At 39.6% G+C, this 21,853-nt stretch overlaps 1 protein-coding gene across 6 annotated transcripts in view; it reads right to left on the reverse strand.

The window, feature by feature from the left end:
* LOC121680982 (homer protein homolog 1) overlaps positions 1-21,853 on the reverse strand; it is a 170,170-nt gene that overhangs the window by 30,600 nt on the left and 117,717 nt on the right. For 5 of the 6 annotated variants that reach the window (XM_042060583.1, XM_042060582.1, XM_042060581.1 and 2 more), the window contains one exon: positions 805-936. The exons of the other annotated variant lie outside the window; for it this stretch is intronic. In XM_042060583.1, the coding sequence (XP_041916517.1) occupies positions 805-936 (132 nt within the window). The remainder of the gene's footprint in view (positions 1-804; positions 937-21,853) is intronic. 6 annotated transcript variants of the gene reach the window in all.

The following is a 21,853-nucleotide window of genomic DNA, read 5'->3' on the forward strand; positions in this document are numbered from 1 at the left end:
TGCATTTTGGCCAGTAGTTGCTGATGCACATTATTTTGCAATGGAAGTCAATGGCAGCCCATAGAAACGTCTGGTAAAAAGTTATACAATTTTGCACACTAATTGGGGACAGTCCAATAATTCATTTCACCAAGTTTCATGCCGGCACCTCAAGCGCTCTAGCGCCACCAACAGGCCAAAGTTGGACTTGTGTTTACGGACGTAACTTTTGACCTGTTGACCCGAATGGCAAAATGAGGTATCATTGGAATCCTTGGGCCAAGCCGAGGTCAACACACCCTATGACGTCAATTGTTGACCTCTATGTTTAAATCACAGCAAGTGTGATCATATCTCAGTCAATCTTTTATTTTTGATGTGAAACTGATGACAGCAAGTTCCATCTAGTTCATTCTAATGTGTGCGTGCAAGGGTGGGACGGGGTGGGATGGGCAGGGGCGGTTGCGGCGGTGGGCTGGCTGGGGGAGGGGGCGTCGACACTCAGCCCTGGTTCAGCCCCACAAAATCAGTTATGTTTTGATGTGAAACTTGACCTTGTAACTCAGCCAATCTTGGGTTGTATGGCATGGGACTTGCTGTGACTGCTTAAGGCTATATGTCTGATGCAACGGCATTGACTTACATGGTTAATCTGGCCTGCTGATCTCACTGCTTGGCCCCCTCATTGCTGCTTGCAGCTATATTTGAAATAGTTTTTGAAATGATATTTATGTATTTATTTGATCAATAGATTGACACTTACTGTGAAAAATCAATCAATTTCAACCAAGAATCAGTGATCCTATAATACTTTCCCACACTCACCTTAACCAATTGACTCTCTGAGGAGAAGCCAAGGCCGTAGACTGTATTGGCTCGGCTGTCAGCCCATTGGCCAAACTTCTGAGATGTTTTGGTGAAGGTCATGTTGGGAGTGATGGTACTGTTAATGATGGCCTGTAAATTGCAAATACTGCATCACATTCACTAGCAGCATATTGGTATTCTTTTATCAGACATCACCGATGATATTTGAATTTCAAAGAACTTAGCATGCATGTTACTCCTACACTGACAATATGGATAAACACTATACAACTAAACAAAAATGATGAATCACCCAATAGTGTTTAGAGGCACTGATACTGAACAGAAAACGGTTCAGAACGTGGCGCTTTGGTTAGGAGCTGGAGCCAAAAAATAGTTAATTTTTCCAGCAAACCGGAGTGGGCGTGTCATTCTACCGTTCAGAGAGGAAAAAGCTTAAAGCATGAGTTTTCTATATCAACTGTTGCCATGAGTAAACAAAACTAACTACTAGCACTGCACTGCAGACGTTAACTAGCATTTTACACAGTTAATTTCTGGGGACAGCTGTCATATCATTCTTCTGTTTAAGCATCTCATTAACTTTTGTTTATGCATACAACACCCATTGTTGACGCATCCTTAGTTCCGTTCAAAATGGTGGAAATGCAGGCTTGTTCACTACATAGCACTAAGATTCCAAACAACAACGGTTCCAGAACACATTTTTCGCTGGTCTTAAAACGCTCTGACTGAGCCTTATTATGACCGCCGCGCAGCGAAGCGGCGGTCATATAGGTTTAGTCAGATTTTTTTTTTTTTTCTTTCTTTCTTTTTCGCATGCCCAAATTTCCGTCAATGATTCCCGGGACACTGAAAGACCGGGGTACACGAAACTTGGTGGACATGTAACCCCACATGGATAGCATGGAACCATCGTTTTTCGTTTTGATCTGTAGCCCCCCCGCTGAATTGGACCCCCCGAAAGGAGGGTAGGGCAGACACAGTTTTCTGTGAATATCTCGAAAACCGTAGGGTTTAGGAGGACCATTTTTTTTTTGTATGTTGATCTCAAGGGGCCATGTCAACCCATTCCATAACCACTCATTTCATGTATAGCGCCACCTAGTTAAACACAAAAAAGTAAAAATGAGGTGGTGTAATTGAAGGTATCTGTGACCTAACATAATCAAAACTGCACGAAATTGGAAGTGTAGGATCATTATGACACCCTCTGTATGCACGCCAAGTTTTGTGGAATTCCGTTTATGGGGGGCCACACAATAAATTAATTTATGTTACTATACACCAACTGGCCTGTAGGTGGCCGGAGACAGTTTTCTGTGAATATCTCGAGAACCGTAGGGCCTAGGAGGTCCACCTTTTTTTTGTATGTTGGTCTTAAGGGGGCATGTCAACCCATCCCATTACCACTTATTTCATGTATAGCGCCACCTAGTTAAAAATTAAAAAGCAAAAAATTAGGTGTTTTCATCTCAATATCTCTGGCTGACAAGGTCAAAACTGCACGAAATTAAAAGTGTAGGATCATTATGACACCCTCTGAATGCATGCCAAGTTTTGTGTACTTTCGTTCATGGGGGGCCTTACAATAAAATAATTTATGTGTACATTTAGTGACGTACACCAACAAGGATTCCCGGGACCGGGGTACACAAAACTTGGTGGGCATGTACCCCCACATGGATAGCATGGAACCGTCATTTTTCGTTTTCATCTGCAGCCCCCCCGCTGGACTGGACCCCCCGAAAGGAGGGTAGGGCAGACACAGTTCTCTGTGAATCTTTTATGGTATGTTGGTCTCAAGGGCCCACATCAACCTGGCTCATAATCACTCATTTTTGACCCCCCCGGTCAAAAATGAAAATGCAATATTATTCTGCTTTAATCGCCCATATCTTCAGTTAAGATGTTCAGAACTGCACCAAATTTTATGTGTATGATTGACCTGGCATTCTCTGGGGGTCTGGGGGTATGCCAAGTTTCGTAGAATTTCATCCATGGGGGGGGCTAAAAAAATTAGGTTATGTGTACATTTAGTGACTGTACACTCATTGGCCTGTAAATGGCGGTGCACACATATAAACATGCACACACACAGGCACCCACATACTATCGGTATTAGAACGGCCGATACATAATTACAAATTCAATAGGATCAAAAGAAAGCCAAAATATTCATCATCATCATCATGGCTGCATTTTCAGTATTGGCGATAAGTAGTCGTTTGTCCACTAGATGGCGCATCGTTGCAGTGAGACGTAATTTTTTTGGAAGTTAAAAGTGGGTTGAAAAAATAATGGACACTTCCTACAAGGACTGTAATTTACCGCAGCGAACATCTAATAAGGACAGGACGATGTTCACATGAAGTGTAAGTGAGGATGAAGTGAGGATGTTTATCTGACATGCTTGTTTTTTACTGCAGGTACGTTAATCTTGTAATATCAATAAGGACCTAGGTAATGTTACCGTTAGCGTTGGTTGAGTGATGGAGGCCCATTTGATTGATTGCATTTGTAGAAAACTATAAATGCGGTTATACCAAGCAAATTGATAGCAGCACTGTTTGTATCTTTCGACTGTCATTTATTGCACGTGCTACAAAATCATTCTGTGCAATGGAAGATTTACCAACGTTACACCGGTCTGATACAGTTTTGCCTATACATGCGTGAGACTGAGACGCCTGTTTATTTTGTTTTAAGTGCGTGCAGGGTGTGAGAGGGGAATCGATGTGCTTTGATTCCAGCTTGGTAGTTGTAGTCTGTGAAATTAAAAAGCACGTGTGTGTGAAGTATCCAAACAATGACACCTTCATTTCATTATGGCTGCTTTAGCAACACACCTTAAGCTACTGTGTAGTGGGTCCCATTTAGAAGAGGCTACTTCATTCGCGCTTTCCTTGACTCATGGAACTGCGTGAATGTTATTACAACTTTTCGCCACGATATGGCAGTTTAAGTCCGCTTGATACTGTAAGTCGTAAGCCATTGGTTTCCAAAGGAGATTTTATTTGTGTCGCCAGCATAACCTATTGACAATTTATGTTGTAAATAGGCCTACCTTATAATCCTACCTGTAGCTTAGGGAAGCTAACAGCTTTCTATTAGGATCTAGTTTGTTAGTTACAGTTTTGTCATAACTCCCTAATGCATTTTTGCATTTAGAATAGCCAGAGCGTGTATATCTCAATCTGAAAATTAAACAATATCGGGTGCCTATGGACTAGGCTGGGTGAACCCAGCCTGATCTGCCCGCTATTTATTTTTTGATTTCTTAAAAGATTGAGCTTGGTCTGATGAAAGCCAGACTAGCCATGGACCTCAGTTACACAATGCAAGGGAACATGAATCGGCCTATATTTGCACGAACAATAACGGACAAAAGCTCTTCAACTTTGGCCCGTTAAAATGTGTATGAACAGTCTAGCGACGCATTTCATCAAGGCCCATTTGGACATGTCAGTTATTTGCACCACTGGTTAGATGTAAAACAGCATTTTGTTTCAGACTACTGTTACTTAATTTGTGCATTAACAATAACGTTTCAGACTACTGTTACTTAATTTGTGCATTGACAATAAAGTATTACATGAACTAAAGATGACTAAAATCTTATGTAGAAGAAGAAATATTCACAAAAAATCCATCCATCCAAAAATGACCTTTGTTTTTGATAGCTGTTGAAAACGGCATGGAACTGACAGAGATGTTTTTGTTTATAAATACATAAAAAATAAATAAATAAATAAATAAATAAATAACATTATGCTGATACCTTTTGCTTTTCCCAAATACAATGTAGCCTACAGGTGTAAGTGACCTTTCATCAATCCAGTTGCAATGGATGAACTGTGATGACCTGCCCTACTTGTGATTGTTTAGAGATTTTAAAGGTTTTATAACAATGCTACATCTTCTTTGGCTATTCTACAATCTATTCACCTTTTCAGCACAAGTAGGCTACTTTCTGTGCAGCCGCACACACACACTCAGGCATGCCAAACAAGCATACACAAAAGTTTCAAGAGTGGGGGATGGAGTAAAAGATGGAGACAAATTGAAGTGTGATTTATTTTCGCGGAATGGATGTACAGGACTGAGCGGCGGTCATATTTTGTACCGCTATGCGGTACATCTAGTTATTATTATAATGTACTGTCTCTGCACAATGGTACTGTTACCACACTGCACATAACTGTACATACTGTACATATCTGTTTATATGGTTTATACTAAATATCCATATTATTCAGTTTTTTGTAATATATTCTGTTAATACACTGCATACTGTATCTATATTGTTCTTACTACTACTATAATGGTACTGCCACCACATTGCACATATCTGTACATGTTTTTCATACAATATAGCCATATTCATTCTGCTCTTTTAAGGTTAGTGCTAATACACTGCACATACTTATATTTAATTTATACCACTCTAAGCCACTTTCTGAAAACAACTGTATACTACTGTTTACACTGCACTATATATTTTGTCCTGTCTATGCACTACCTACTTTGTATATCACAATGCACTTTTTCTGCTTTTTTGCACTTCTGGTTAGACACAAACTGCATTTCGTTGTCTCTGTACTTGTACTCTGCACAATGACAATAAAGTTAAATCTAATCTAATCTAATCTAATCTAATCTAATCTAATCTTGTCCTGGCCAGAAATGAATATAGGTGAATGTCTCTTGTCATCCTATCGTCTCGTTGCAACTCTGGCAGTCTCACCAGAAGATGCAGTAGCTGACAGGACGATAATAAACTTGTTCACCTAACGAAAGGCAATTAAAAATGTAGTGGAGTAAAGGAGTAAAGAGTAGATTACTGGCTTAACAATTTGAGTAAGAGTAGAAGTACAGTTTTGAAAAAGGAATATGGAAAGATGCCGTTCCTGGAAAAAAATACTTTTTTTACTCATATGCTTTACTTATAATACGTTACTACCCACCCCTGATGACTTCACTCAATTTTCTTGTCACAAAGTTCAAATGTGCAGAGCTCAGATGAAAGAGAAAAGAGAGGTATGACAGTGATAAGCTCTGCCTTTTTTATTATACAACCTTTGCATGCCTGTTACCATCTCTCTGTATGGCAATCCAGTTATTGCAAAACCTCTCAGTACATGTCCTGGCTTTACATATTCTAGGGAACTTATTAGACAGATGTTTGTTATTACAAAGATATAGGGCTCTATTTTAACAATCTAAGTGCAAAGTCAGAAGTGTGATGTGCATGGTAATTTAAGGCGTTGGATTGAAATTTGCTATCTTGACATCGGTGAAAATGGTCTCTGCACCAGGCATGTACAGTAGTTCAGAAGGGTTGTTCTAATGTTTCTTAATTAGTCAAGGGTGTGTTTTGGGCGTAACATCCATTAAACCAATGAGAATCTGGCATTCCCTTTAAGAGCAAGGAGCGCAAAATGAAACAGCATGTATTTTGATAACGAGTGAGCGCACTGACTAAAGCCTGCTTTGCTAAAACGTGTGTGTGACGAGCAGAGTATACCCCAAATGCATAGATGCACTCACCTAGTATTTTAACTCGTAGGGAATGACAAAACAACGTCTTACACTTAGTTTACTTTCATTTGTTTTAAAACAATATGTTTATTGATTTTAACAGCTTACAGATATAATAACAAACAGCGAAAAAAAATAATATTTTTTTCCCCAACAGGTGACCTAGAAATTATATAGACACAAAAAGTTACACACCCCACACATTCCAATCTTATGTAAATCCTTGTGTAAATATGGTTGCAATATTCAGTCCTATGTATGACATAAAAGGCTCCCATATTCTATGAAAGATGTCTTTATCATGTAGCACACATGTCAAGTAGTCAAGAGATACATATTCTACAACATTATGCCACTTTACTCTAGAGGGAGCTCTATCTGTTATACAGTTCAAGACAATACATTTATTTTCTAGCACAGAAAGTTAACATTTTGTACAGTTTCTGTTCATATTTATCAACAATAAAGTCAATTGATATTCCAAGCAACATGCATTGTGGTTCACATAGCAGATTCTTAGATAAAATCCTATTAATCTCCGATAGCAATAATAACAACATCCTACCGCACACTATTGACTTTACTCTATTTTATTCAACAAAGTGCGAACAACGCACTTCGCATACAGCATCCTCAGGTTCACTTAGGTATAGTCTGAGCTTTCAGGTGTGCCTTCTAGTCACATGACCAGTTGTTCTTAAAGTCATAATTTTTTAAATGCCAATATCCAATATTCCCATAAATACCCATTTAAGACAACTGAATAGTTCACATCCCTCAAATATATCTACACAATATATACATAATTATTATTGTCAAATATATAATTATCAAAAGCCTAACATGAGCAAAGAATTAAAATATACACCATTAATATGTCCACAATGTTACAGAAACATGCACTACAGTGAAACAATAGTCCATACCCATACCCAAAGAGTTTTACCGTTATCTACAAATAAAATACTTCATGTATAATATTATTACAGTGCATGGAAATGCACTGTTCTGTTATCCGAAGTCTTATTCTTCTTCTTCTTATTCTTCCCACCAAATTTCTGCGTCTAATTCAGCTTTAACCGTTTAACGTAGAAACTTCGTTCAAACTTTTTATTACACGGCTCTTCAGAGTGCTGCAGAAAGTTCCATTCACATGAATGGGCCTTCCCAACGTTCGGGCCTATGTTAAATTTATATAAATCACCGGCAAAAAATATAATCACCGCTGTCAATGGCAACGTCTTTCATATCCCTCCGCAAGAATTCCGTTCGCTTATTGCAATGGAATTTCATTGAAAGGGAAAGTAAGCTAGTAAGACGTTGCCACGCAACACCTGAAACTGTCAAGTTCTATCTGTGTGGCGAACTATTTATTTTGTCAGCGGAAGACACGAAACGGTAGCAAAATCATTTTTTAAAGATTCATTGTGTTAGGTTTCTTTTCTCGTTTTGGCAAGTAGCCGTGTAATAAGCGGGATAATGTATTGTCCGCCGGTAATTATCAGAAAATAAGTCCCTTCAGGTCGAAGCAAAACCCCTCCGCTGCGCGTCAGGGTTCTGTTCTCCCTGTCGGGACTTATTTTCTGATAATTACCGGCGGACAATACATTATCCCTTACGTAATGTAGGTCTTGAAAAGGACACTTAGGGAATGTATTTTTCACTTTTGTAAACATTAGACTTTTTGAGATATTAATAAAAAAACAAGCTTATTTTTCCCCATAGACTTTGCATTGGCACTATGACATCACAATGGGCTAATTAACTTGATTTGCACCTGTATCAACTTCCAGCTGCTTAACTAGGACCCATCAAAGGGCCAGTTAAACTGATTGCACCTGTATCAACTGCTTTCTGCTCAACTAGGCCAACTCTCTCTGTGTCTCTCCATTCTACAAGGATATAAGGCACATTCCATCCACCTTTCTATCCATTCATCCTCTTCAAACTATTCACCATTCAACTTTTAAACTATCTATCTCAGGCTTTAAGCATACAATCTGGCTCTCTTAAGACTACAGATTCTGTTGAACTATTTCCTCTGCCCACAACTGTTTCAAAATAAATGTCCTCACTACAATAATTCACTATTAAATAATTTAATTATTTGAACTACTCAACTGTTCAGCCATTTCAACTGTCAGTTGTTATCAACTATGACTCCAGCCAACTGTTTCCTCTGCCCACAACTGTTTCCAAATAGTTTGTTTTGTATTTTATGTTAATATACAGTTTTGCATTTTCATGCACTGGTAATTTCCTCGAAATTACATTTTCTAGTTATACATGAAGTCTTTTATTTGTAGATAACGGTAAAACTCTTTGGTAACACTTGACTTGACAGTATCGACATAAGAGTGACATGACACTGTCATGAACACATGACACTGTCATGACACATGAAACCTAACCCTAATCCTAAACTCTAACCATAACTCTAAACCTAACCCTAACTTGTTATGACAAAAACCGAATGTCACTTAATAACAGAAGCGTTATGTCATAAACGTTTATGACTTGTTTATGACACGTTCATGACAGTGTCATGTCACTCTTATGTCGACACTGTCAAGTAAAGTGTAACCCAACTCTTTTTTTCTGAATATCATATCTCTCAGACAACTGACTGAAGGACATCCATTAAATCAGAGTTGTCACATATTGGTGTAAAGATGGATGTAAATTTACTTTTACCCTCTAATTTTCTAACAATATGCCATGCCTTAACAGTACAAACTGTAAAGGATGTTGGCATATATTAATTAAAGATTTTGGTTTCCTTATAAACAGCAAGTTAACAAGAGGCACCTTGGACATGGAGCCCTCTATGTCTAACCATAGGGATGTAGGGTATTTATGCATCCAGTAGAAGTGTGCACCAAGTTGGTATTTTCGAATGTCAGGGAGGTCAAGTCCACCCTCTGAGGATGAGAGCCTATATAAAGGAGCTGTACCACCCATTCAAATATTAATGGTTTAATGTGGAAAGATAACTGAAATCATCTGAATGAGATAAAGCAGTCTAGTGAGAATATTCATCTTTAAAACAGCCACACGGGCAAGCCAAGCCAAGAAATAGGAAGTGTATTCCATCTCTCTAAATCTAATCTCAAGCAACAGAACATACCGGTTCACACCGTATACCGGTGTATATTTTCGTTATGATATGAATTTTTAATATACCGCCATACCGGTGTATTTGATTACACAACGCTTGGAACGCTGCGCCGCGTGACAGTGTTTCAGACAGGACTTTCTTCACACGCACGCATGGTGCCAATGCGAGGCATAGTGAGGGTAAACACAAAACACCTTAAGTTTTTCCCCTGAAGTATGACCCTTAAGGCTTAATTTCTCCTTAGGTAAGGGGTTTATTTAAGGGTGTTGCACAGAATACCTTAAATTGTTTTTTTAGTTAAGAAAAAACGTTAAGGGATACTGCATTGAAAGGGATTTACCAAAGATCCTTGATTACTAGCTCCGCTTTAACCCTTTCTGGATTTACCGTCACAAAAATTCTATTGAGATTGTTTAACAGCTGTAACTAGCTGGCTAGTAGGTGATGTTAGTTAGCAACCCACCGAACACAGTGAAGTTTAATGTTCTTATCATTCATCTCACCTTAAGAATATTTGCTGAAATTATCCAGGTAGCAAGTAAAGCATGTTATAGACATGCACTGAGCAATACTAGCTGGCTAGTTAGAAATGATCCTGACTGTCATCAGTGAACCAAAACAAACTTTTTTCTTAATGTTTTGCCTAGCGAACCGAACCGAAGCTCATGGTAGGCTAACAAGACATCCACATCCACATGAAGTTAACTTTAGCCTACCACTAACGTCATGTAAACCACACAATAACAATAAGGCATGTTTCTGATAGGCCTATTTGACAGAGTAAGCATATTAGCAGAGAGGTTTTATTTTAAATTGTATAATTTTCAAAAAAGTATAATTATTGCAAGTTGCACTACTTTTTGTATTGGTTTTATACAAAATGTTTGTGAAATTTGCACAGTAAAAGTTCTGTATTTTGACTGCAATTGTCTTTGCATTCTGATTAGATTCTTCATTAGAATCATGAGTGGCTCTTTGTAAACAGCATCATTTTCTGGGGCCATGCAAAACTGCATTACCACTAGTCAGTGTGGAGTTATTCTACATCATGACCGTAAAATAGACCATCCTTACTCAATGCAGCAATTCCTCTCCCAACTTGTAGAAAATGCTGTGAACATCTGATTATGCATGGAAAAAAATACCGTCATATACTGTGAAACCGTAAGAATTTTGAAAAATACCGTGATATACATTTTTGGGCATACCGCCCAGCACTAGTAACACTTTACTTGACGGGTGAGTTCATAACACATTCATAGCAGCTGTCATAAACTGCACATAAAGCATTCATGACTGTTTCATGAGACATGACTCAACATTCATAACAAACCTTTCATGAATGTGGAAGACAGAACGACGACAACTTTTATTTGTGTAACCTGGATACCATTGATTTAATCTCTCCAGCCTTTGTAAATATTTCATGAATATCTTATGAAGTCTACATCAAATGTCACTTTATTATACAAGTTGTGAAGTATTCGTAATCACTGAGTTTAACACTGGGTGGTAAACTAGCCTACATTCAGCTGACCCATATTTATGTAACCTGGAATGGTTGGACATTCCCAGTAGCAAAAGATGAGAAATCATCTGCAAAGGTTACATCATAAAACAAATACATTTTTATGAAATATAAAATATATGCTTGACCATGTGTTGTCTTTTTTGGCACTGGAGTAGCCCATTGACTCAGATGTGACGTGATCAGGTAAGAGGTTTGGAACAAAAACGGCAATGCTGCTTTGTGATACTTGCTTTTATTTTGACAAGTTGTCGTCGTTCTGTCTTCCACATTCATGAAAGGTTTGGTATGAATGTTGAGTCATGTCTCATGAAACAGTCATGAATGCTTTATGTGCAGTTTATGACCGCTGCTATGAATGTGTTATGAACTCACCCGTCAAGTAAAGTGTTCCTTCAAACATAATAAACCTCTTACAGGTTAAATACAGTTAAAATAAATTGGGTACCTTAACCTAATCAGATTAAAACAAATGGCATTTAGACATTTTGGTTACACTTTACTTGACAGTGTCGACATAAGAGTGACATGACACCGTCATGAACGCGTCATAAACAAGTCATAAACGTTTATGACATAACGCTTCTGTTATAAGGATACAAGGAAGTTTATTGTCACATGCATATAGTTACTGGAAGTAAGAAATGCAGTGAAATTAAGTCTGGTGTCAGCCTATTTGTGCATTTATGAGGGGGGGGGGTAAAAAGTGCAGTAGAAGAGGGGTTTAGTAGATTAAGTGGGAAGGGCTGCATAAGACATTCGGTTTTTGTCATAACAAGTTAGGGTTAGGATTAGGGTTAGGTTTAGAGTTAGGGTTGGGGTTATAGGATTAGGGTTAGAGGTTAGGATTAGGGTTAGGTTTCATGTGTCATGACAGTGTCATGTCACTCTTATGTCACTCTTACTGTCAAGTAAAGTGTTACCGACATTTTCCCAAAAACTCAATATAAATTTAATAATGTCAGTGGCTAGCACTTACAGTAATGTTAGCATTAATACAGTACCATTAGCCTACATAACTACAGAGTTGTAGGGATTAATCCCCAGATACAGGTTTTCCGGAAAATTCGATCAAGACCCTTTCAAGTTTTTTGGGAAATAATGGGGAAAATGTTTTATTTTGTAAATGTTTATTTAATGTTTTTTTAAGCGGATGTGCCTCTTGCAGACTGACTTCTTGTGATTGAGCCATTACCTCACTAAATTCATGTTGCAGAGAGCTTACGGCCTCTCTCAGCATCAATGTCACATAGGCTACAATGATCTGCCACCAGTTTTGCCTATATGTGACATGCCAGTCAGGAGAAATCGGGAGAAAAAAAGAAAAACCAAAACAATAGTTTTAAATCAAACACAATACATAGCATAAATTACAGAAAGCCCCCAAACACCCCTCTCGTCCCGTAAACTTGGGGGCAGCCGTAGCCTACTGGTTAGCGCTTTGGACTTGTAACCGGAAGGTTGCCGGTTCGAACCCGACAAGTAGGCACGGCTGAAGTGCCGTTGAGCAAGGCACCTAACCCCTCACTGCTCCCCGAGCGCCGCTGTTGTTGCAGGCAGCTCACTGCGCCGGGATTAGTGTGTGCTTCACCTCACTGTGTGTTCACTGTGTGCCGAGTGTGTTTCACTAATTCACGGATTGGGATAAATGCAGAGACCAAATTTCCCTCACGGGATCAAAAGAGTATATATACTTATACTTATACTTAAACTTGACCTCCGCACGTCCACAACGTCACACTCCACAAACTTAAAAGGGTCCTTTCGACTTTCCATCGGGTCTTTGCGTCGGCCACAGACCAGGAATTAAACATGCAACTCGGTGAGTTTTGCTATTGTCCGTTATAATGAAGTATTTGCTAAATGTCCGTGTTTCTTCAACCTTGTCGGCCACCCTGAAAGTGAGGCTCTTAGCCCTTTAGGCGCCAGAGGTTTTTTTTCGAAATGTTTTTGACATCTTCATTTCAAAAGGCTATATCTTAAAAGTGATAAGAGATAGAGACTTTCTGTAAATTAGAGAAATATTAAGGATGACCCAAAGTTTATGTAGGGATTAAATGTTTATATCTAATTTGCATATTATGACGTCATATGGTGGCGGCAATCTTGGATTATAGAATTTTCATGAAAAGTCGCATGTTTGAATGATAAAATGCACCACTTCTTTCCCCCCAAAATATCCCTCACCTTCTGTATGCTATATTGCACAATACTGAATGCTCAGGTAAATACTAAGTAGTAAACAAACTATGTAAATCATTACTAATAAATGGCAGAAACAAACCAAATGCATGTAGCGGGCCTTTTGCTGTAGAGATTTTCCATTTACTACATACAGTAGGCACTCTGATTCCATGTATGGGGCACATATATATTATTCAGATGACACACAAACACAAGTAGACAAGACCTGTTTAGTTCAAAAGCTCACTTGCCACGGCAAGGCACAGATCAGGAGTGAGATGACGAGACAAGACAAGAGACAATGTTAGTATTTGTTTTCTTTTTGTTGTTTTTGTTGATGTTTTTTTCTTAGCTGACAAAAACACACACATCACAAGGACATGAACACACAAAAAAGAACACATACAGTGGGTCCCTGTTAAGTTTGGACGGGTTCCTTCGTGAATCACGCACCCCATTTTCTCAGCAGAAATGGCACAATCTGCAGTTGACACAAACAACCACAAGGTGTCACTTGGGTGCCACTACTATTTTTGATGCGACTGACTTACTGCTTCCATGATGCAGCGGGGACACGGGAACTTAAATTGATCACGGTAGTTTAAGCTTACACTTGACAAAACATTCTAATATGAAAATGTAGATGCAATTGTTGTAAAATGGTGCAGCTCCTTTAAGAAAGCACCGTGTGCAGGGATGGAGAGAGAGAAAGCGAGAGGGGATAGGCCTATGTGTGTTACTGTAGAACTTAGCGTGTGGAAAAAGTACGTGCTGTTGAGACTGGAGCGAGTCATAAAAAAAGCAATTATCCTCATTCATTGCAACCAAAGCATGCCTGCTTGCCGACGTTCAAACGAAAAATATATCAAAGCACCTTTTGCGTTTGAATGTAGCACGAAATTTTTTGGACAGCTGGACAAATGATTTAGCTAATTGATTATATAACCTGTACACCAGCAATTGTTGAACATTTACCTGTACAAGTACATTGACAGTAGCCCAGCCTAACAGCATGTTGTAGGCCTACTGTAGAAATTTCACTTAAATTGCAACCGCAACATGCTTGCCAACGTTCAAACGACAACGAAAAAGATAATAAAACAACAAGAGGGTTGAGTCTGAATGACACTGAGTTTTTAGACACTGAGTTTTTGTAGTTAAGAAATATTTTCGTATAAAAAAATGGTCATTCTTCAATCTCCTTCACTGACGCCTATGGAAAAGGCTTAACGTCCCAAAACAACGATCAATGATCATCAAATTTCTCTCTCACATTGCTCCTCATAACCATCTACAAAAAAGTGTTTTTTCTTTTCTTTTTGAGCACATCCGAATCCCAGGACATAACGCACTGGACCTTATAATAGGCTCGAGATATAATTCCAAAGGGGGCAGATAGGGGCCACTGCACTTAAAACTTAAAAAGATGAAGCTTTCCGAACTTTGAAATTGCGATCAGTGACTGGCATCGGGTGAACGAAGCTTTTCGAAGTTGAACAGGCTATTAAAAACTATTTGCGCACCTCCATGTCACAGGAGAGACTGGGCTCTCCCTTCTATGAAAAAGACGTTAGGCTACCTGCAAACTGGCCTATGATTTCATTGCTGAGTTTGCGGCAAAGCAAGAAAATGTTTTTTTTCCTGAGTCAGGATATGGCGAGTCAGTGTCATTTATTTGTCCAATGTTAGCCTATAGATACAGACCAGTACATCTTATCAATAGTTTGAATGTCGTGTGTGTTTCTGCTCATTGACAAATACCGTTCAGCACAATGATTCATGCCCGCCCAATTAATTCCCCCTGTTAAAGTGTTCGCCTTTGTTACAAAAATGCAGATGTTACATTTGGTTTCGTGATGTAGCCTATGATAAACACCATATGGCCAAATATGTGACTCAGCTAATGTTATAGGCTATACAATTGAATTTCCCCTCTTAAAGGCAAGCTGGTGTAGCTTATTAGACTAGGCTACTATTAAAATACACCGACGGTAGCCTTGGCTATGTGTAAAGCCTAACTGTCCTATGAGCACTTCGACCTCGTCTAACATACCCAGTGGCATTAGACAAAGGCTCCACCACGTTACTGTCGCCGCGATTGCAGAGAGGCACACGTTCAGAAGACAGAAGCTAGCGCTATGGACATTAGGCTACCTCCAGCCTCGTTCCCCACACCACTAACACCCTGCTAACTTCCCGATGAACACTCCGAACCCGTGAAACATTATTCCCACCAGTGACATTGGGCAAACGATTCAACGTTTGTGCTTGGTGTAAGCTAAACTATGGAGTAAACTCTCACTTTGTCCAGCTGCATCATTGCAAGGCAGGGACGCATCTGAAGCCTCACTAAACGAATCACCGTCATTTTCTGAAGGCAGATATTCCCCTTCAGAATCAGGGTCCGCGAATAGAAGACCCAACACTTCATTACGGGTAAACTTTTTTGATGCCATTAGACGATAATCTAATGCAAATACTCGCTGACGTTGACAATATTGCTCTGACAAAGTGGCTCACACGCACACTAGCTCTGGTATTTCACGCACTGATTCAATGCGCTGTAGCTAGAAAGTTTTGTTTAAAGCCTGCCCTTTTTTCGACACCCTATTTGACTAAATCGGCCGTTTTATTCAGTACCGCATCTTGTCGACTAAAGTCGACCGTGGCGCCTAGAGGGTTAACTAATATCGTTACGTTTCCGTTTGTGTTTTACAGTTGCCGTTACAACCATGTTGGATGCCGTTCGTGTTTGTGTGTGCAAATAACGTGTGTTTGTAAATCACATTGTCCGTTCTGTGTGAAATTAACTGTAGCCATAACAGGCAGCCGCACCGTTACACTACAACAGTGTTTTCCAAACTTTTTTCCCAGTGACCCATTTTTTACAATGACAAACCATCGCGACACAATTCACAATAGGCATTATTCATAAATCATGACAAAAGTGCATACATGAACATTACTGATATAATGGCATACCGGTCGTTTTCCCGGTGGGGCGATAGACTGTAGCCTAATTTAATTTGTTTGGTCAACGATCGGCCCAAAGCAAGGACAGTCAGCGGCCCATTGATTAATTTTCCATAATGACACTGGACTGATCCAATAACAGTTCTTGTCGGGCTCCACCCCTCCCATTTTGGCTCAGAGCGCATCAAAATTAATCGAAATAGCCTGCATGTTGAAATTGCTCCAGGTGGATGCAGGTAGTGCCAATTGTGCAACAATAACACCAATGTGGAAGCTTCAACAGTAGCCTATACAACAGGGGTCTCAAACTCAAATGAGCTGGGGGCCACTTCAGCCAACATCATCTGATTGGTGGGCCACGTCAGTGTTCAAGAATAATACAAAAACAAGAACGGCTATTTCTGAAAATGCAATGTTTTCCCCCCAAATACTGTATAACACAAAAATAATTCTGTGGAAATGCATAGATTCCAGTTGCTGCTACGTACGTTCGTACTCGTTGCTCGACTTATCGTGACTAAATTCAAGATGGCGGCGAACGGTAAACTTCCTGAAGGTACTGTCTGTATACATCATCTTGTAAATAAACTACCAGTGCTTTTTCAAAGTTCTCAATGTCTCGTTTTAAATGTCAGGACCCTCAGAAGTCTACAAATGAAGAGTGGAGCTACTTTGAGCCTCGTAAATGGTGTAAAACAGTGATTTATTTGCATGGCTACCCCGATGCCCGAGGCACCCCCATTGAAAACCTGTTGGTAGCATCGGCTAACTAGCATCAAATTTCGGAGTGCAGGGGACAAGTCGAGATGAGCTATAAGACAAAAATTCATACTCGGTATCATGTTTCAACACACTTTAGGTCAATATCACACCGAACTTCTCCTTTAACTCTGGCTGAGGAGAGCCAGGCCAGATGACAGCTTGACTGGAATTCGAGATGCAGAGCTTCTGGCACATAAACTGCTTGGAAATTTCCAAAGCAGAGGTTTCTATGTAACTTAGAGGCCAAGCTAAGCCTTTTAGTCTCCCTTTGTGGTCGATATGGTACATAGCAGCAGAGCCGTCCGTCCGCACAAAGCTTGGTTTGTAGAGACTGCTCATGGTTCTGCCTTCCCAAACTGCTCCCCAGCCTGTCTGGGAGGTATCTATTGACACAAGTGTTCTACACTGCCCAAGGAAAGCTCTTGTACATGCATCCTGCTACCCGGTCATGGGGGCAGAGCTTGCAGACATCACATGTTGAATCTTAATATGCCCGTTTTTCCCATGGATGCAGGTTTGAGGCAGTCAGACAGAGCTGCAGAGATCTGGCTCTGAAGAGACTATGTGGGAACACTATCACTGCTGCAGAGATCATCCCCCAGATTCTCTAAAAGCAAATCAAATCTAATGCTCGCCGAGGAAAATAGCATGTAGGACTCCCAGAATACTTGCTACCCTTTACAGGTAAGAGTGGCCCTCTTTGTGAGGGGGTTCAGGTGGAGCCCTAAACGATCGCCACCCGAATCAGTTGCAGGTTTTTCTTCAAGTTCAGTCTAAGCTGAGGGACTGAGCGTGGTACAGCACAGTGTCTGTGTACTACATGACCTGTAACCAAAAAGTGTATTTCGAGTTGGTAGTGGTGAACCACTTCCTTAATATCTTGATGGGTAAAATTTGATGTATGCATTGACACGCCAGGGCTGAGCCCTCCATCCATTTAAGTGTTAAGTAACCGCATTTTTTGTTTTATCATTTTTTGTGTATTTTTTAGTTTTTTCCTTTTAATGAAATAACAACACACCCCAAAAATATGTTTTTTATAGCCTATCATTTAGTATCAAAAGTAATTTTGTTTGTTTCAAAATATGAATTGCTTCAAATGGCTACAGTAGTGGTGCTGTGCCGGCTGTGCCCTCTGACAGTTAAATGGTCAGTAGTGGGAACTACTGTTGCTTTCATGATTTCCTTTGAAAAGTTTCTTATAAGAAGGAAATATCAATTATCAACAATGATAAGCCAGCCGGAACCTGCCACTCTCTCGCCCGCTCTTGAGTGCTCAGACGCGTTCCCAATTAAATGGAGTGGCATAACGTTCAAGTTAGATCTGCTGTAAAGGAGATATCATCTCTATGTATCATCTTTTGACATTGACATCGTAAACGTTCTCTAAGAAAAGTGAAAAGCAGTTTGCAGTAAAGCTAGCTAACGTCGTCTCTATCGTAGGAAAAAAATAGCGAGCAGTCTGATAACCTAACTAAACGCTCGGCGGGCCGGATTAAAGTGCTTGGCGGGCCGGATCCGCCATGGACTCCTGTCGAGGATTCTCTTGGTCAGTGGTGTAATGCATTTTAGGTAGTGTACAATAGCGATTTTTAGACAATTTAAATGTTGCGCCAAGAAAATAACCCATTTTCCGCCATGCTCTAGGGCAAAAATAGGGCCCTATATCTCAGAAGGGTTTCTTTGATAAAGAACGCTAAAAGATTGTAGAACCATATTTCTCAAAGTGTGGTCCGGGGACCACTGATGGTCCGCAAGCTATCCCAAGTGGTCCACGAGCAGACGTGGTAAAATATAATATAGATGAGTTGTTTGCCATATTTAACCAACTATGTAAATACAAACAGTTCTGCAACGCTGCCTATGTAAGATATGCCAGCAACAGGATTTTGTTTATTTTGTGTTGTTTCAGTTGCCCTATAGTGGTAACTGGATAGGCTTATGCTATAAATTATAGTAATGCCTCCCACAACCTGTGGATAATTTAGCTCTTAGATTAGATAAGATTAGATTAGATTCAACTGTATTGTCATTGTGCAGAGTACGAGTACAAAGACAACAAAATGCAGTTTGTGTCTAACCAGAAGTGCAAAAGAGCAGAAAAGTGCAATGTGATGTACAAAGTATAGATAGGTGGTGCATAGGCAGGACAAGAATATAAATATGTGCAGTGTATTTGCAGTTACCTTATAAGAACAGAATACATATGTATGTAATATGAACTACATGTACATATGTGCAATGTAGTAGCAGTAACAATATAATAACAGCAGGGGCGTGCAGAGACCTTTGAAGGGGCAGGGGCTCAAATTTAAAAAAAGGGCACATTTTTAAAACACAACATTTTCAGAAAACGTGTTAACTTTACTTAAAACTTAATTTTGATTACAACCCAATAGAGAATACATAGGCTACATGCAAATTATATCAAAATAATTTCCTATTCCCTAGCCTATAAAGCTTTAATCATCTGAACCTGAGCTGGACTTTTTTTTTTTTTTTTTGGATTTAAATTCTAGCATTATGCTATTTCAATGATGATGGTGGGACAGGCTATTATATGGTTTAGCAATTTGCAAAGTAGTCTAATGTACTGATAAACATTTGATACATTTTCATATTTATTCATTATGTATCAAGAAGAATGGGTGTAAATAGCAGACAGAGCTGTAACACAGTTTTCTAATTTCTCTCCTTGGTTCTGAAAATTCAATAGGAGTGCATGTACTGTAGCCAGGGCACAGACAGATAGGTCTTTTTAGTTTTCATTAGGCTATTGTCTACAGAGAGATCATAGGCTATAAGGCTACATCTTTTTGATTAAATTCAAAGCTAATTTTAATAGCCTAGAAATCTAGACGCACCTTAGCGGCAGCAAATATGTCATTGCCTAGTCTGGGTTGTCAGGCTATAATTTTAATGTTTATCACAGTGAACTACCACCATTGCTGTGCGTGTGGCCACTGAGTGAAATGACGCGTAATGTAGCCTACTGTAAACAGAGAACGACGTGTGGAGTTGGGTTAGTTAAACAACAGTAGCCTATGTCGTCGGCTTATGACGATTTAGAAAAGGTTTGCCTACTCTGTTTTATGAACTAGGTCTACTAACCTAAGCTACTATAACATAGTAACCTAAACAGAATATGTTATGAACGTTCAGCCTTAGATTTTCGAAGCTGCCAGGTTATTGAAATGGAATTGCTTGTAGGCCTTTTTATACTTGAATATAGAGATTATTTGCTTCATGGCTACCTCTGATCACCAGTAAGTCAGAGAGCTAATAAGTGAGGCCTACATTTGTCCACTTTCAGTGCTCCACAACACTTAGTTCAAAAGATACGCATATTTAAGGGTAATGCAAGGATGTTGTATTTAATTAGGTGTGCCAGGCCAATTTGAGGGCCGCTTCGGACAAATTTGCCAGGGCCAATTTTTTGTCCCAGTCCATCCCTACTTAATTGCCTACGTGCACAATAGAATTTCCGGTTAACTTCTGTGTGTAGAGCAGAGCCCGTCTACGGAGAGCCTTGCCACTCCGTATTAAGTCCCATTGTACCGAATTTTGGATGCAGTTCCACCAGAGTTCCACTGGGGGCGATCGCCATGAGTACAGAATGAATGGGAGTCAATGGAGCTAGACAGCTATATTGGTCTCTTTAACCTGATTGTCATTGACAAATCTCAGATTTGATTGTAGTTTGTATAACTTTAACATGGGTTATAGGTCAAAAGTTGAATGAACGAGTACTTATGTCCTTTTGATTTCTTACAGGTTGGGTCGTTGTTGCACATAACACGCTAGCATTGTGCTAATGAATGACGTCATTGACACATTTGAAAGGCTTTTTAGAACAATTAAGTGACTTTAAAAAATATAATACTCAACCAAGTGTATTTTCTTTGCCTCCCCTTTCGAATGCAATACTCAAATTACTTGAAAAAAAAATTATATCCCAAGAAAAGTGGATTTTGAAGGGTACAGCTCCATAGACCTCCATGCATTCTGCACTCGTGGACGAGCGCCCTCATGTGGAACCACAGAAGGAACTGCAACCAGTTCAGGAACCGGAAGTTTTCCGAAAGTGGCAGTTCTCCCCTTATAGTGTCCCAGTGACTTCCGTTTTACTTCCGCTACAAGGGACCTATCTTTCAAAGAGAAACAATTATTTTTTGGTCCAGTTTGAATTGTGCCACAAATTTCACATATGATGTGTGTGAATTTAAAAGATAATTTTTCACGTCAAGAAAGTACTGTTGTTCGATAGACTTCAAAAGTTATGTTGGTTTTGTGCGAATCCGCTCAGTGGACTGCATCTCTCGTCTTGAACGATGTACGTCACCAACTTAATTCAACGATAAGATTAGCTATTATGCTAGTTAACGGTTGCATCTTGCTGCCTGCTATGTCACTTAACAGTATCTAATGTACAGTCTATGGACGAATACAACTTACCTGATGTGTTTAATCCTCTGACTCATGGTATTTTCATCGGCAAGGAAAGCCCAATTAAGACCTGTTGCTTGTAGGCTTGTACAATCTGTGGCTGTGAATGAGCTAACGTCACTAGCGCGACTGATGGGTTTGTAGTCGTTGGAATTACGATCTTTCACAATGTTGTAATTCAATAGTTATGAAACAAACTGCAAATGTCTTTACATGAAAAATTGTCTTTAAAATTGACAAACATCATATGGGTAATTCAAGGCACAAGTCAACCGGGACCAGAAAATAATTTCTTTTTCGCGAATAGACTGGCGTTAAATTTTTTTTGAAAGATAGGTCCCATGGAGGCAAACGGAAGTAGCATCACTGGGACACTCAATTAGACATTAGGCTTGTTCGACTTGGACTGAGTCTGACTTGGTCTGGCTTTCTACGTAAACGTGATCTTCAGAGGCTAGCCGGGAGGAGCTACAACAGAGGGCAGCTCATCCCGG

The sequence above is a fragment of the Alosa sapidissima genome, chromosome 13, assembly GCF_018492685.1.
Source record: "Alosa sapidissima isolate fAloSap1 chromosome 13, fAloSap1.pri, whole genome shotgun sequence".
NCBI lineage: Eukaryota > Metazoa > Chordata > Actinopteri > Clupeiformes > Clupeidae > Alosa > Alosa sapidissima.